General features: G+C 50.8%; 1 protein-coding gene across 2 annotated transcripts in view; it reads left to right on the top strand.

Annotated features, from left to right (window-relative positions):
- The window catches only part of TXNDC16 (thioredoxin domain containing 16), a 41,866-nt gene extending 30,240 nt beyond the window's left edge, over window positions 1-11,626 (top strand). For both annotated transcript variants that reach the window (XM_056346677.1, XM_056346678.1), the window contains 5 exons: window positions 605-689; window positions 5,472-5,610; window positions 6,229-6,389; window positions 7,964-8,154; window positions 9,525-11,626. In XM_056346677.1, the coding sequence (XP_056202652.1) occupies window positions 605-689; window positions 5,472-5,610; window positions 6,229-6,389; window positions 7,964-8,154; window positions 9,525-9,808 (860 nt within the window). In that variant the 3' untranslated portion in view covers window positions 9,809-11,626. The remainder of the gene's footprint in view (window positions 1-604; window positions 690-5,471; window positions 5,611-6,228; window positions 6,390-7,963; window positions 8,155-9,524) is intronic.
- Window positions 11,627-16,492: the final 4,866 nt, after the last annotated feature.

Here is a 16,492-nt window from a genome sequence, read left to right as displayed (position 1 = left end):
GTCCTCTCTTTGCATAAAGCGGCAGAGATGCTGTGTCTGCAAAGCATGTAGCTTTGCAGTAGACACACTCCCTGTCCCAGCTGGGTGCTTGAAACCCTGACCTGCTCTGAGGAACTGGATAAAACCAAAAGACTCTTGGGGGAGAGGCTGGTTTATCTGCTGGGCTCTTAAAACTAGTCCAGTTAAGTCATCATCAGTCATTTCTGAAAGGTCACTGTGGTTTGTAAGATTTCTATTTAGACTTATAATTGGTCTCCTGTTTCTAAGAACACTTACGGACTTTAAGTCCTTAAAGCCATTTCATTTTCCATCAGTGCCTCTGTCACGCAGATCCTGGAAGCTCAGTGCTGGTGGCTGAAGAGCAAATACTGTTCTCATAATAGGAACTTTCCTTCTGGTCCTTTCAGTCTCTGCCAAGTCCTCCTCCTGTAGCCTGCAGCCATGAGACACATCCATTTCTCATGAGCCTCTAATCGTAGTTTTGTTCCCAACTGACAGTTTGCTGTGGGAGGGTGTTATGTATGCAGACAGCGAGCTAGCTTCCAGGAGGAAGCTGATGCTTCTCTTTCAGTTGTTTGTTTTTGTATCTTTGTCTTTTTTACAGCCAGGGAAGCTTTTGAAGAGGCAGGAAACATCTTAAGTGGCCATGTGACAATGGGGATGTATTTTGAAGATGATGCCTTGGCTTTGTAAGTAGATTCTTTTTTTCTTTGGGGAGAATTGAGGCTGTTCTGCATTTAGTGAAAGCCAGTACCTAGAGCAAGCGTCAGTGGCCACGCTGGGTGTTTAGCAGCAGCTCCAAACAGCTACAAGTGACTCAGTCCTGTAGGGAGATTGCTCAGGACTCAGCCAAAGGAAGATGTAGCCCTGGCTCTGCCACTGATTTGCAGCCCGTCCATGGTCAACTCATTCTGTCCTGTTGAAATGAACTGTCATCTCCCTTCCCACTGTTCAGGTTCACGCTGGGTACGTTCAGTCCTCCAGCCCTGCCAGCCCCCATGCACCTGTTGCATTCCTGATACAAACAGGACCAAGCTTTTATGGAGGAAAAAACAGGCTAGAAAAATTATACCCTGTAGCTAGGATCAGTGTGTGAGGAAGAAAAAACCATCAGGAAGAGGTGATGAATTGTTACTGGTCTTCCTCCTTCTACAGTCCCTCCACCTTCTCATCTCCCCTTCCCTGTCCTGATGTAGAGGAATGAAGCTGGGTTAATTAGCATTGATAATATACAGCTGTGGGCTGGCTTCAGGGGCGGTGGGTTGGCTGATGTAGATAAGTTGCAGCTGTGGCTGGTGCTGTTAAGTGGTTGAGAGCCAATGAAGAGGGAGCAGCCGAGGAAGAAGCAAGAGAAGAGACACCACGTGTCCTGGATGAGGCAAGAGGAGGAGAAGGAAGCAGAGGGACTGTATGAAGAGTGTGCTGGTATGAGGTGGTAAAAGACTTTGTTGCAGCTTGATAGTCTGGAGAGTGCTGCAACACCCTGATGCTGTGAAGGTGCCTGCCTGTGGTGGGGAAGGGGAGGGCAAGGGGATTGCTGCAAAGCCTGGTGTGTAAATGTGAGCCTTGCTCTGATGGTTGCCCCCCAGTTGCCAAGAGCAGCCAAAAGAAAGGCTGCTTGTGACCACTTGCAGGCTTTCTCAGGTAGCAATGGAGTGGGAATTGTGTCTGGGAAATGATTTGAAAGCCCTGAAATAAATGCTCTCTGTCCCTGGAGCAGGTGGCCTTTCTACAGCGCTGTGAAAGGTGTTACACCACTTCGGTCTCATCCAGCTTCCCGGTGGGCACTCACATCTGGCTGTGAGGTGTTTGTGGCTGCTGAGGACAGGGAAGAGCCTACCTCTATATTTTCAACAGTTAATCTTACCGTGGATGTTTTTTTTTCTTGAAAGATGTGCCCACACATTTCCCTCCCCTTGGCAAGACATTGCCACCATTTCCAGACAGAGCTTTGGGGAGGTGCATCCTCTTTCTGATGGAGTGCTGGAAAAATACAGCAGCTGCCTTCCCCTACATAGGGTAAAGGTGAAGTCAGGGCTTTCTTGGTCAGTTTTTGATTGAATAAGGGTGTCAGCTGCAGCCCTAACTTCAAGCCAAATTGGAGCTAATGGGATCTGAGCACGTATCAGCCCATGCACTTAACTGTCATTGACTCACTCCAGTAAGGGGCAAAGTGCTTTGGATTAGACTGCGAGAGATGCTTCAGTGGCTATAAATGCAGCTAGAGCCGGGAGGAATCTTCAGCTTGCCCTGGCATCTCATTTCCATCAGGAATTAGCTATCAAGGCAGAGTTAAAAATCCCAGAAGGTCCTTGGCCTGTTTTCCATGTGTGGGTTTAAAAGCCAGAAATGCAACAGATGCAAGCGCATCTCTAGCATGTCTGATGAGTTGTGGGCATTTTTGTGTTACGCATGGAGAATGAAAATGCAAATACCGTGGTAGTACATCTCTATTAACCAAACTGTGCTCGAAGCACTGGTTGTGGCTGGGTCTTAGAAATGAGGCAACACCAGGCTCGTTCAGCGATGGGGTGGGAGACCACTGGGAAACAGAGCTACAGGAGCTGCAACCAGGTGAAAAACCTGACCCCCCCCAAACTAAAAGGCTTTTCTCCCCTAAGGATCTCGGTCCAGCTGGTAGAAGAAAAAAAAAAAAAAAAAAAAAGCTAAGGAAGGTAGGGTGATCTTACAAAACAAGGTACCAGCAGAAAAAGCCTGTGTTCTCTTAGCAATGACACATGCAAGAATACCCCTCCATCCTGCTGTTCCACTCTGCAGCTGTGCTCCTGTGTAGCTGGAATAATTAATACAGTTTATATTGATACTCGTTCTGCCAAGTTTGGATTTTGGCTGTGATTTGTGGGTGAAGCTACTGTAGCTGGTCATCTTCTCAACTGTAAGCAGAAAGTAAACACTTACAGGAATTCCTTATGCAAGAGCCAGGCTCACTTCCCTTCTTAAGAAAAGAAAAGCTATTCTGCTAAACACTCAAGGAGGAAATATTTGTGGCTCCAGGTCACGGAAAGCTGAGTCCCCTCTTCCCAGAGAAAAAGGTACACAAAATAAACAAAGAATGTTGTTAGCAGTAAGCACCTGTTTGGTTGGTAACTACTGAAAAAATAAGAAACTGTTAAGGAAGAAATGCTTTGAATGAAGTCATTATTTATTTCTCAAATACTGAGATGTCATAGATTCCTGCCAAGTATTTGTTTGCAGATGTTTTTGATTTAAATGCAAGTCTCATATTACCCATAGAACACCCCTGCTATATAAATAGAGAGCTGTTGAAAGCAACAATACAACCACTCAGTACCAGTAAGATGAGAAGTGATTTCAGGGTAGACTCTAGCTACTAGATGGGGAATTTGTTGGCTTTTCTGGTGGTATATAAGAATCTTCCTTATCAAAGGCTGCTGAACAAGTTGATGTAGTTAGACATAGGGAGCAAGAGTCCTCACTGCCTCTGAGACATGATCAAGCCACAGAGTCTCTTTAAAGCCTGTGGAAGTTTGGGAAGTTCAAAATCCCAGCTTTAAAGAATTTTCTAGGGTTTTACCATTTTTATTCAATGGCAAATACAAGTTAATTTGAAAAACAAGAGAGGAATGTTCGGGATCTTCCTGGTAGCTCAAAGGATTTCCAGCCATGACCAGAGGTGTGAGAATCAGCTGCTTTGAGTAGCAGAGCTTGGAGCTTAGCTCAGGGCTGGATTTATGCAAATAAATTAAAAAAGCTAAAATGGCTTGGATAAGTGCAAGAACAGTTTAGCAATGGATTCACAATGTTTGAAGGCCTGGAGAAAGTCCATGGTCGTTCATTACTGCTGCTCTTTACCAAGACATCTGTGCAGATCTGGGGTGCCCCTTAGAAATTTGCAGTGGGTGTATTATTTCCAGGCAGATAAGTGCTGTGATGGAGGAAGTGATAGGCCTGCACATGAGCTGAACACCATAGAAATTTATCTTCAGTTTCATCCACGTGCTTTGTCATTGATGACCTAAACCACCAAACACTGACATTTTTAAAGGAAATTTGAACAAATCTCCATCCCATTCAGAACTGCTAAAATAGGTGTCCAAACTGAATTTGCCCGGGCAAACCACAGAGGAAAGTGCGATTGGTTGTAATATGACTTTTGTATGAGCTGCCTTTGCGGTAGGCTGGGTCTTTGTTGAATCTTTCTCATATAGAGGGAAAAAAAAAAAAGACGGACCAGATAACTTCTGAAAAGGAAAATCAAAGGCTTTCCACCTTCCCAACTCCACAACCCAAAATGTCCTTACACCTCGCTCACTTCCCCAGCATTTCTGGTGTCATGGCCTTTGAAAAATTACCAGTAGCCTTTGAAAAATGAACTACAGATGCCCTCCATAAAAAGTGTTGAGGCAGCTGACTTCCCCTGTCCTGCCCTTCCTCTGGGCACTGACATCTGGAGCCTCCAGGACTGAAGTTCCTCAAACTTCCAGAAAATTACTCTCCCATCTTGGTGGACCCCCTGCCCTTTCATTGCGCAGACTTCTCCTATTTTTGCCCTTTCCACTTTCTCAGCTTTTATTTAAATACCCTTGAACCCTCTTACCAGAAGAATCTTGGGAAATAAAGGATGAGCTGGCTTCTCCACCAGGAGTATATGTGTGCAGGCTGAGCGTGTCGCTCTAACGCAGGGCTGGCCTTCAGCAAAGTTGCTTGTGTTCACCAAGGCAAAAATCAGATCTCCTGGAGCTCATGTGGTGTAGGTTGGTGTCCCTCAGATGGAGTCTATGACCTTCTGTTTGCCTTGGCTGGTGAGGCAGAGTAAGGCGCTGGGTGTGTATTTGCAGCACCTAACCTTAGGTGCGAAAATGAAAGAGAAGTGGCAGCAAACAGTTCAGACGGTGGTGTTTTGAATTTTCCCTGTTATTTAGCTGCTGGTGCCTTTTTGCAGAAGAAAGTGCTGGTTTAGTGTGTGTGTGTGTATTTAGCGGCTGGTGTGAGCTGGGTAAGTGCTTGTTTCAGAAGGGTAAGAGGGGACGTGTCAGCCCCATTTCTCCCATCAAATGAGGGCTGTGCAGGGGCTGGAGTGGGTGATGGGGCAGGTGACCCTTTCCTCCTGAAGTCGCCTGGGCCTCTGACAGCAGCCTTTCCCTCCCCTGCACAGAATCCGTATCACAGAATGGTTTGGGTTGGAAGAGACCTTAAAGACCATCTAGTTCTGACCCCCTGCCATGGGCAGGGACACCTCCCACCAGCCCAAGTTGCTCCCAGCCCCATCCAGCCTGGCCCTGAGCACTCCCAGGGATGGGGCATCCACAGCTGCTCTGGGCAGCCTGTGCCAGCGCCTCGCCACCCTCACAGTAAAGAATTTCTTCCTAATATCTCATCTAAATCTAGGCATCCCCAGTTTTCACCATGAGGATGCCAGCTCTGCATGCAGCAGATTTGGAGTGCATCAAATCCCCCAACCAGTCCTTTTTTCCATACTTCTTTTTCAGATCCCGTAAATATGCGGTGTCTCCCCCAGCTCTCCTCCTTGCCAGGAGCAGAGGTCAGAGAGTCGAGGGCATGGCTTTGCCCAAACAGAGCATACAGGAGATGGTGCAGATGATCAGATACAAATTGCTGGACGCTTTTGTAAGTTTAAAAAAAAAAAAAAAAACATCCTTTTTCCATTGTGGTCATTTGCAGAAGCACTGATTATAGCATGGAGCTCTGCAAGATAAATATGTTTACTCATTATTTTTATCATGCTGTGTTATGTTTGTTTTTAAATTTTATGGCTTGGATCAGACAGTCTGGACAGGAATCTGCTGTTTGCTGTGTGGTCTCGTGGGAGGAGACCCTGGGGGGGTGATTGACTGGCTTGTGCCCATAGTCACAGACCCGCTGCTGTGGTGGGTTGCCCTCTCGCAGGGTCTGCTCCCTGCCTCTCGCACGTGCCTTTCAGAGACTGGTCATAGCCATAACATGTGGAGCTCTGAGCTGGCCCTGCTTCTGCCTTCTCTGCTCGTATCCCTTCATCTCAGAGTGCACAGCTGCTCCTACAGACTTGGCTTGCAATGGGCAGGGTTGGGCAGAGGCATCTCTAATGTGCACCACCATCCCAGCACCCACACTCATTTTCAAGCTGCTTGCGTTATACGCAGACACTACGGCGTTGCTTTGCCCCCGCACCTCTTGCATCAGGACAAAAAGTCTAATTTTGTCCTGTTCTCCCCATAAACCCCAACTTCTTGTTTTGGTATCTTGCAGCCAGAAATCACTGTGCAAAATCTGCCCTGCTACCTGCAACTCGGAAAGCCCTTCCTCATCTTGTTCAGCGATGGTGACATCGGTCAAATGGAAGGCAATGAAATGCTGAAGCTGGCAAAAGGAAGACCCCAGCAAGAGTTTGTGGCTTGCTGGTTGAACTTGTGAGTGTGTAAAAACCTCTTTTCTTCTTTCCGTTAGCTCGCTCTTAGCATTTCAGGGCAAGAAAAAACTGAGTCTGCAACTACTGAAAACACTATCTAGCGGGTAACGTGTCTCTTTGGTCTAAAATCGTCATGAGTTGGGAGGTCAAATCATTTGGCAATGAGTCAGTACGTGTTCTGGGCAGCTGCAAAATTGCACGACAAAGTAAAATTAGTAAACATTTAATTGATAGCAGATATAATTTTCAATAGAATAAAATGTTCTCAAGGATATCGTATAGTAGCTTGACCCTGGCTCTGGTGTCATTTGTATTTGTGTCACATGTGGGAGAAAAAAGTAGACTGGCCCTCCTGGTGTGTCTTCTGGTGATTTTCCACTGGCAATTAGAGGGAAGCACAACAAAGCAATTGCAGATTGCTGACTCTGGGGTAAAGGAAGTTTTCAGAAGGGGCAGCCAGAAGCCCTGTAAGGCAAACTTAAAAAATATTCAAGAATCAAAATGAATCCAGGAACTAAGAAGCAGAAGGTTGTAGGAGAGGGGATTTTTTTTTTTAATCCTCTCCTCCCTAGTTGCATTTTCAATTTTTCGCCTTGGTTTGTTTTGCCCAAGCCCAGAGACACCTCACTGTCTTAATCATAACGTCCTTTGAAGTCTGGGCAGTGCCTCGCAGCGTGGGCTGAAGTTTAACTAACGGGGAATGCACGTTTTTGAAGAGAAGACGATTTGTTTGCCAGTAATGCAGAATAGACGAGAGCCCCTGGAACTTCCCCACCTACACATCTGCCTTTGCACTCCTTTCCTGAGAAAGAGCTGTCCTTTGTCAGAGCAAAAGGGCATTGCCACAAAAAAGGGCAGAATACAACCACTGGCTTGGAAAAAGAGTAAGATAGTCCTAGAAAGAGGACCTCATTCCCATGGTGAGAGCCAGCTCAGACTTGGAGCATCACTCCTCAGCCTGAAGATAGTGTCAGAAGGACTCGGCATCTTCGTGGGCTTGCTGTCCCCCATCTCGATGTCCTCTTTTGCCTCTTTCTGTGTCACCTGGGGAAGTTGCCATCCCAGCTCCTCGGGCTGTGGGGAAACACCCAGCAGCTGTCCAGGGGCTGGACCACCTGAGCACAGCCCTCCGCATCAGCTCCTGCCTTTCCACCTGCTGCGGGCTGGCTGCAGCTGTGGGACAGTGGCAGCAGCTGGGCTGGAGGGAGCTAGTAGCTCTCCCTGCAAACAGGGGCTAACCACAGCGGGCTGCAGGACCTGCCCCCCTCCTGTCTCACCTGTCCTTAAAAACCTAGGATAGAGAATGTTCCACACCCTCAGAGTTTACCCCAGCTTGTCCTGCTCAAGGATTTCTTTACACACCGAATGTGCTATCCGCTTCCCCTCCATGGGACTCTAATGGCTTGCTTAAGGTGTTGATCTTATAAATAATGTGGTGAGCTTCTACAGGTGTCTCGTAGGCAAAACCGTGTGCTTTGCTGGATGTGGCTCAAGGGCTTTGGTGCTTGCTTGGCGCTCGGTCCTGTTGTGCTGCCAAACAGCTGGTGAGCAAGTTGAATCTCCTCTTCCCATCAGGAAGAAGACTCCAGTGGGACGCGGGGTCCTGAAGGCATACTTTGCCACCACGCCGTCGCTGCCTGTTCTTGTCTGGGTGAACCTTCATGCTGGGGGTGAGGTATTCAAGTTCCCATCAGAGCAGTCCATCACTGAAATGAACATTTTGTCTTGGCTGGAGAAGCTAAAAGCAGGACTGGAGATTCCCAGCAGTAAGTGGACACACGTTTGTAACGTTCCTAAGCACACACTGTTAGCTCCGGTCTGTTTATGAGAAGATGCTACGTGCAATAAATTGTCTGCCCTGGAATTCAATGATGGAAAAACTAGCTATGCTAGTTTAAGAAGTACAAATAGTCCGGACAGAAGAGAATACCCGCACTCACAAGTTTGCATCGGGACTGTTTAATGTTCAGAGCCAAGCGTGAATAGTTCTGAATCAAATCTCTTCCCTGCAATAATCCCCAAACCTGACTGTGCTCTCTGGTTGCTGTGAACAGACCTTCTGAAACACAGCTTGCTAATAAAACATCTCCTGACTCCCAGTTGCAGGCATAAGAAATAACTGCTCTTTAGGCACCTTCCAGCATTTTTTTGAATGGGAGAGGATAATGAAGCTGGTTTCTTGCTGTGGTCTTTGAGACATAAAGGGTTGGCTTGTACCATGAAGCTTTTCACTGCATCCCTTCTGCCTTGATCAGTCTGCTGAAGCTTTGGAGAAAGGCAGCACAGATATGCCTTCCTCATGTGTTACTTGTAGCCATGGGATGCTACAGGGATCTTGGGAATTGTTGGCTGCCAGCCGGCTCCAGGCTCTGGAATGGTGATGGGGTGGCTCCATTTGATCTTTCAAATGACCCTTTCAAAGCAAGTGTTCCCAAAAGCTGGTATCAGCCTGGTGGGGTAGGATGTGTAGGCTTCTACCAGAGCTTAAGACACCATTTCTGATCCAGGAATCGCTGGGAGAACCCTGTGAGCCAGCTGTCCTCCCACACCTCTTTCCATTGCTACAGCTAAAGGCACCTGGCTGTCATGTAGATCTCTAGGTAGGGGCTTAGTTTTCAGGGGTGTCGGGGGAGGGGGTGTATGCACACAGCTCACTGCATGGGCAAGGGCTGTGCCAGCCATCACAGCCTCCCTCCTCCGGCTTTTCAGTGCTACAAACTGTGTGATCAGTGTTAAAAGCATAAATTAAAGAGCATCCTCTTATGAGACTGCTTCTTCCTCGTGTAGATGGCGGTCTCCCCTCACTCCTAATGGCATCTCAGTAACGCATGGTCATTATCTGGGGCCTGAATGAAACATCCCCCCAGTGGTGGGCAGGCATCCAGTGTGGCCTTTGCAGTGGGGGTGACTGAGGACAGAGGGACCCTGCTCAGCCTTTGGGGAGCAAAGCCTTGGCCAGCTCCAGTAAACATTAACACACCCCTGGCTGCTTTAATTTGGGTGGTGATATTAGTTCTGGAGGAAAGAGGGTGATCGTTAAGAAATTATCTTTAATTTCACATTCACTGGCAGAGCAGAAAAAACCCCAGTGGGGCTGTGTAACTCTTGCTAACCTGGGACTGTATTTGTTTCTCAGGTACCTTGTCTGAGGAAGACTGGAAACCACCTCTCCCTGCTTACGACTTCCTTCAGATGATGGAGACCGCCATGCCTGAGCTCCCCCTCCACACCTCCCAACGCCGCGGGGACAAGCCGGCACGGCACCTGCCCGAAAGCCTGGGAGGGGACACTGCTGTCCAGGAGGAGCAGTCCCAGGAGACCAAGGCAGAGAAAGTCGGGTCCCCTGGGAGGGACCTGCGGGGGACAGCCCCGAGGCTGGCAGCAAGGGAGAAGCAGGGCAAGAGGCACACTGAGCTCTGAGAGCTGGGCATCTCCCTGCCTGGGGCAGTGAAAGATATGGGACAGCGCCCAGAAAACCTTGTCACTTCCCCAGCCCTCCGTGAGCCTTTACACCAGGGAGAGAAGTGCTTTTAGCTGTAAATTAATAGTGAAGGGGTAAAACAGCCCCTAAGCCCGAGTGTGAGCGCCTGGCTGCAGGGTGCTGGCTGTTCTGCGGTGGCTGTGGTTTCTGATGCCAGAAACGTGTCTGCACGGCGCATGTCGGCCCCCCAGTGCTGTTGGGGTTGCGTTTTTCAGAAAGCGGTGTGAGCAGATCTGCAGGGAGGTTGCTGTGAAGGAGCTCAGCCCACTCTATCACTGGGGAGAGATGGGGTGAGCTCACCACGTGCTAGAGGCTCACCCACACAACAAACTACGCTGGAAAAGTCAAATCAATGCAGCCCTGCTCTACAGTTTCTGTATGTCTCACCTAGACGCTTTGGTTGCCTCTAATCAGGAAGGGATGAGTGACTCCAGGTTAAAAGGCACATTTCCCTGGGTTACAGTAGCTGCTCTGCTGGTGTGTGTTGGCGAGCCCTGCTCTCAAAAAGTGGTTATGCCTGCGCTGTAGCCACGTGGAGCTGGGAGGGCAAGTGTGCCGCCCTCTCCAGGGCTGCTTCAGCTGGCACCCACTTGTGTTCACACCTGACTTGTGAACCGAATTTGTGAGCAATATCATCCTCAGGGGTAAGAGCAGTTAAAGCAGTTTTGTTACAAAGGCCAGAGCTCAGGTCATCACAACAGCCGTGAATAGCTGGGGCAAAAATCTGCCAGCAAATCCCAAGGGCAGGCAGGGTGGAAGATGGCTTTGCTCAGTGCTGGCATTTTCTTGGTTACAAGCCCGGGGGTTATTTGCAGCCTCCATTTTTCTTTGCTCTCGGTGACAGCAGCAAGGTTGGTGCCTCCTGAGCTGGAGACAGTGCAGGGAGTGAGGTCTGCAGAAAGCCCAGTGCTCTGGAAATGAGGGGAGAGAGATGAAGGGCAGGGCTGGTGCTGCTGGGGACAGGTCCTTCCAAGGTGGGATGGAGCTGCTTCACATCCATATCTAGATGGGGAGATCCAAGACCTGGCGAAGTGGCTTTCCACCCTCTGCCCATCTCCTGGGGACAGCAGAAGGTCTGTCATTCCTTGCTGGAGGACCTGAGCCTGCAGGCCGATGTGGGCTGGGGCGAGCCATGCGTTTGGAGGGAAGTTTTGTGTAATCCCACCCATGCCATGACGATCTCCCCACCCCGTTCAATAGACATCTGTTCCCTTTGACAGCACCGCTGGGAGGGTCAGATCCTCCTCCTTATGGCTCTGAAGTTACTGGGAAGGGGACAAATAGATGGTAAGGAACTGCTGAGAGCATTGTGAAGGCTGTATTTCTCGTCCTGCAAGCAGCCCACATGGTTGGGAGTATTTTGAAATGCTCAGAAATAGACCGTTAGTCCAAGGGCTCTCCTTGAAGCCCTTAATTGAAACAGACTGATTTTGGACTTAATGACAGGCTTAGAGCCAAAATGTGTGTATTTAAATAAGAAACTATAGCATGCAGATCGGAGCCTGCCATGCAGCTGAGTATTCCCAAGGGAAGGAGTAGGTCAGGGCGTGAACAGATCCTCTGTGAGTTCCCGTCATTCCTCTGCTGTATAATGTCGTTACACTGCTGGGCTCTACAAGCTGTACGTCGGTCATTTCCCATCCTGTCCCTACCGATGCCACTGCTGACGTTACAGCATCGCTTTCCCACTTGATGCAGGTGAAGTGCGATATTTGGGCTTGCCATTGATGTCTTCAATAAACTCCGTCTCAAATATAGTCAATCTGCATCTGCTTTGGGTGCAGCGTGTTGAGTGGAGGGGCTGGTGTCCTGGGCTGGGGTGGATGCACCCCTGCAGGAAGGCTCCCCCAGCCTGCCAAGCCCTGCAGCCAAAGGACCCCTTCCTTCAGCAGGGTTTGTGCAAGACAAGAAGCGTTCCCGCATCCTTGCTCTTTGCCGTGCATCCTTTTTCAATGGCATCCTTGCTCTTCTTTGCCGTGCATCCTTTTCAATCGCAGCCCTTCTTGCGCGGCATCGGGGCGGGAGCTTGTCACTAGGGGTCAGTGCCACATCTTGGTTATGGCTGTGAAAATTGCTGCCTCTCCCAGTGCTGCTTAATTCATGCTGGAGCATTGCCACCAAAGTGCTGGGGGGTCAGAAACAGCGATCCGGTGGGGTCCCGTGGGCATGCTGGTAGCTAAGGGGGTTGTTTGCTCCCAGGGGCAACAGCGAGCCTGAAGGGTTGGCAAGTCTCAGCTCTGCAGGCTTCAGCCCTGACATCAACAGCAGGATCCATCAGCTCGAGCCTCCCAGCTGGGGTCTGGGGTGCCAGGAGCCCCCGGCCAAGCACAGCCAGTGGGTCCCTGCAGCTGCCAGTGCTATAAGTACCTGTGTTGACTTGGGGAAGGGACATGCTTGTGCATGTCCCACTGCTGCCAGCATTGAACTGGGTCGGCAGCTGTTTGCTGGAGCTGCTGACTGTGAGCATGGGTGTGGGTCAGGGTCCTGGACCACATCAGGGCACATGGGCCTCGCTTTGAGTTCAGGCTTTCTTTAATACAAAACGTCTTTTCCATTGTGTAGCACAAGCAGGCACTTAAGGAAATCTATTGAGGCTATATGTGACAGGATATGTATGGGCAGGGAGAAAATGTTAGGGACATTGGGGACAGTTTGACTGTGGTCTACATCCTACAGCACACTCATTCGCTGGAGGAAACATTCCTGCACAAGGTTGTTCTTGATAGCTGCGGCTCAGGGGACAGACCAGTGTGGAAAGAGATTTTCAGGGGACAGTGTTTATGGAGGAAGAAGAGCTCTGGGCCTGGGGGCAGCGGCGAGGGATGGAGTACATCCCAGCAGGCTTGAGGAGCAGGATGCTGTCCTGTACACACTGCTTGGCAAAGAAGTGGAAGGCAGCCAGTGACTGCTGGGTGACTGTGCGCACATCTACCACTTCTCTGTGTCTCAGCATGTACTGATGCTGAACTGAGGCGAGGTTACAATGAACACTGATGCTATCAGCTCATTTTTCAACCATTTAACACTAAAAAACACATCTATCTGGGTAAACCACAGACCTGGCTCCCTAGATGATGCTAGCAAGATGCAGGCTGAGCTGAAGAACTGATAAACTTTCTGACAGATACGGTATCAACTATTTATAGCTTCAGACCAAACTCTTCTCTTGATGGCGCTTTATTACAGCACTATGCCAAAGGTGGGCATTTGCATCTGCTTTGTGCGCTTTGGAGCCTTTCAGGGGATGTTTACATGTCAGTGGTTGACCAGAAGATAAAATGATAATACACACCCCGAAAAATAGATTAAGTGCTTGTCCTGGAGAGCAAAACAATTTAAATTATTGTCCAAAACAATAGGAAGTTCTCCATGTGCTGTGGTCTGAGTGATGTTTCGCCATCTTTGATGAGTCCTGCAGAGCCATCATCATCAGTTCAGAGGGAGGAAGGCTTGCAGCAGCAGTGCTCACTGCAGGGCAGAGGGAACATTAAGGGTGCACGTTGTTTTGTCCTTGTTTAAAAAGCTTTTAGAGGAAGAGTTACAGAGGTGCTCACTGCATGGCTGGGCCAAGGGGCATTGGATTGAATAGCATGAAAGCCTGGAGCCGGCTGCAGGACGAGGGTTCCCATGCCGTCTGCCACCCTCGGTGTTTGGTGCCAACTGACTCAGGAGCCAGCAAGCTCCCACCTGCTCCCACTGATGTCTTTGCTGGGTGCTCTCCAAACCATGGGACATCGGGAAGCAATTATGGCATTTCTCTCAGATTTTTCTCCCTTTGAGCAAAACGAGGATGGTGAAAGACAAATCCTTGCGGTGGAAGGTGAATTTTCCAAATCAGCTGTTCTCAGCTCATCCTGGAGCACTGATGGCCACAGTCCCTCCCAGTAAGCCTCGCTCCATGGCCAGGCTCTCATCTGGCTCTGCCATAGGGATACAGCTTCAGGGTGGTGTGAGAGAAGGCTGTGGGGAGGAGGTGGGAGAGGGCATTGCCTCCAGGAGGGAGATGCTGCAAGGCAGGAGCGGGGGCACGGGGAGGACACGTCTGCCTGTGTGCAGGCAGTGGCCGTGTCAGCGATTCCTGGCAGCGCTGCCAGGATGTGAATCAGGACAAGACCTGGTGGGCTGGCTTGTGTCTCTTGGGCTCATCGGTGCCTGGTGCTACGCAGGGACAGGGCGTCTGGCAGGGCTGGGGGATGGTGGGAACCAGTCACTCCATCCCATCTGGTGGTTCAGCCTGGCAGAGATGCTTTCCCTGCTGCTACCTGACAGGGCAGGTTTGTTTCCAGCACAGCTTGGCCGTGGTGCCTGCCACGGGGCACTGTCCCCTGCTGCAGAGCCCTGCTGGCACAGACGGAGCCGTGGCTGGGGCTGTTTGCCCAGAGTTGCTGGGTGACACTGGTCTCCTGCTGAGGCTTTCTCAAATCACCTTGGGCAGGCAGCCAGCCAGCCCTCAGCCCGCTCTTGGGGGCATCCAGTTTTACAAGGCTGATGCAAACCACCCTGGTACACTGGGGCTGGGGTCCCCATGCCCTGGCATTGCCTGAGGGGATGAGAGAAGGGTCCTGTGGCTCAGCAGTGCCCAGGGTGGTCTGTCATTGTCAGCAGGCCCCCCTGCCCAGACCCAAACCAGCTCCCCGAGCCCAGGCAATGCCCTTGCTGCCTGCTGATTTGGGGCAGGAGTGGTGGCTGAAGCACAGTGGTGGGGAGCAAGCTGGGGGGAATCTGGAGGTGGACAGATGTTGGTCCAGAGGTGGGATGGGAAGTGGTCGGTGCCATATTGGCACGGCTGGAGGTGGCAGAGGAGCTGCACTGGGGAAGGGAGGGTGCAGGGGCAGGATGGAGCTGGGATGTGAGATAAGGAGTGGTGACTGGGTGGGATGGGTTTCCTCATTGCGTAGGGTGGCTTTTCCGCCTGACACTTCCATTGCTAAAAATACAGCTGTGCTTCTACTGCAGACCCAGGGCAGGTACCCACAGCACCCAACCCCACACCGCCCACAGCAGCTTGCAGGGTGGCCGTGATGGGGTCTCCATCCCTTCTTCCCCATGCTCAGCATGGGCAGAGGTTGGGTCTCAAGGGTACCACTGACTCCATCCTCCTGAAGCCAGGGATCAGGATGGAGCTGCAACAAGCAGCCTGAACCGGCTCCTCATAGAATGCTTTCTCCGTATTTTCCCTTCCCAACAGAGAGTTGCTCCACCGCCAGCATCTTCTGGGACTACGCCCACAGCTACAGCATCCTGCTCTGTCTCCAGGCTGAGTGACGTGGATGTCCATGCAGGGACCTCGCTGTTCATGCTGCTGGCCTCTCAGAGTGACTCTCACACCCCATGGGTGAAGTCAAAGACCAGGCTGGAAGAACAGCCACCTCCATGGACCACCCCATGGCAATCCCTTCACAGTGCCTTTCCCTGCTTCTCAGAAAGCAGGAGCCCATGGGGTTCCACAGGGTTGGGAAGGGACCGGAGGTGGCACGTCCCCTGACACCACGTCGCTGGCTCCATTGTTCATTGTTCCCTCTTGGCTCAGCAGATCTGGCATGGGGACGGGAAGTGATAAGGGGGGAGAAGGCACCACTCCAGTTCCTGCTCTCCAGCAGGTTATTTCCCAACTCCCCAACCTCTCCTTAGGTAAACGCAGCACTTCACCTCCCTTAGAGTTTGCTTTGCTCTCCTGCACTCACCATCCAGCACAGCTCTATTAATAGCCCATGGGGTTGCCAAATCCCTTCTGTATGTTGAAAGAGTGGCTGAAATACCATGATTCAGTCCTTGGTGGTAACACACCACGGGCCAGTTCCACGCTGGGAAGGCTCCCAGTTTCGTTCCAGCCCTGGAGGGCGATGCTCAGCTCTCCAGCAGGGGAAGGGCCTTTGCTCCATCGGCTGGGGATTTCTTGGCTTGCTTGCAACACAAATAGTGGTATCGTTAAACTTGGTGGTGTTCCTCTCCATTGGCAGGTGCCCAAGCTCATGGGCTGGACTCACTCTGCACATGGATCTGTAAAGAGTAAAACCCAAGACTTCTGGTGAGGTCAAAGCCATGCACCCGTTGTTGCAGCTACTTGTGCCCAGGGCTGAAGTGGGGTCTCAGGGATGAAAGCCACGGTGTCTCTGGCCCAGCCCTGCTCCATGTGCAGTCCTGCCTGGAGGAAAGTGGACAGCAGAGCCCCTCAGTGCAATGCTTGGAGCATTTCCTCAGCCCCCTTTTGAGTTTTAAGTCTTGGAGTCTTCTCTCCCACAGCTGGGCTTCTGGGAGACCCATGTTGGGGAGTGGGAGCTTTGGAGAGCTGGGTTAGCCTGGAGAGATGCTCTGGGTGACTCCCTGTGGACCCTGGACCTGCTGTGGGGAGGTGGGTGGGAGAAGTGGCCCATGGTGAAAGGTGGGATCCTGGACAGTGAGGGCAGCAAGGAGGGCACGCAGCAAGCTCACTACTCTGGGCTTCAGGAGAGCAGGCTTTGGCCTCTTCAGGGATCTGCTTGGTAGGGTACCATGGGATAAAGTCCTGGAGGGAAGAGAGGCCTGGGAAAGCTGGTTAATATTCAAGGATCACCTCCTCCAAGCCCAGCAGCACAGAGGAAGTCGGGCAAAAGTGCCAGGAGGCTGCATGGATGTGAACAAGG

This window comes from Falco biarmicus, chromosome 7 (assembly GCF_023638135.1).
Source record: "Falco biarmicus isolate bFalBia1 chromosome 7, bFalBia1.pri, whole genome shotgun sequence".
Taxonomy (NCBI): domain Eukaryota; kingdom Metazoa; phylum Chordata; class Aves; order Falconiformes; family Falconidae; genus Falco; species Falco biarmicus.
The sequence above is the reverse complement of the archived record's forward strand: the minus strand, read 5'-3'. Positions and strand labels throughout refer to the sequence as shown.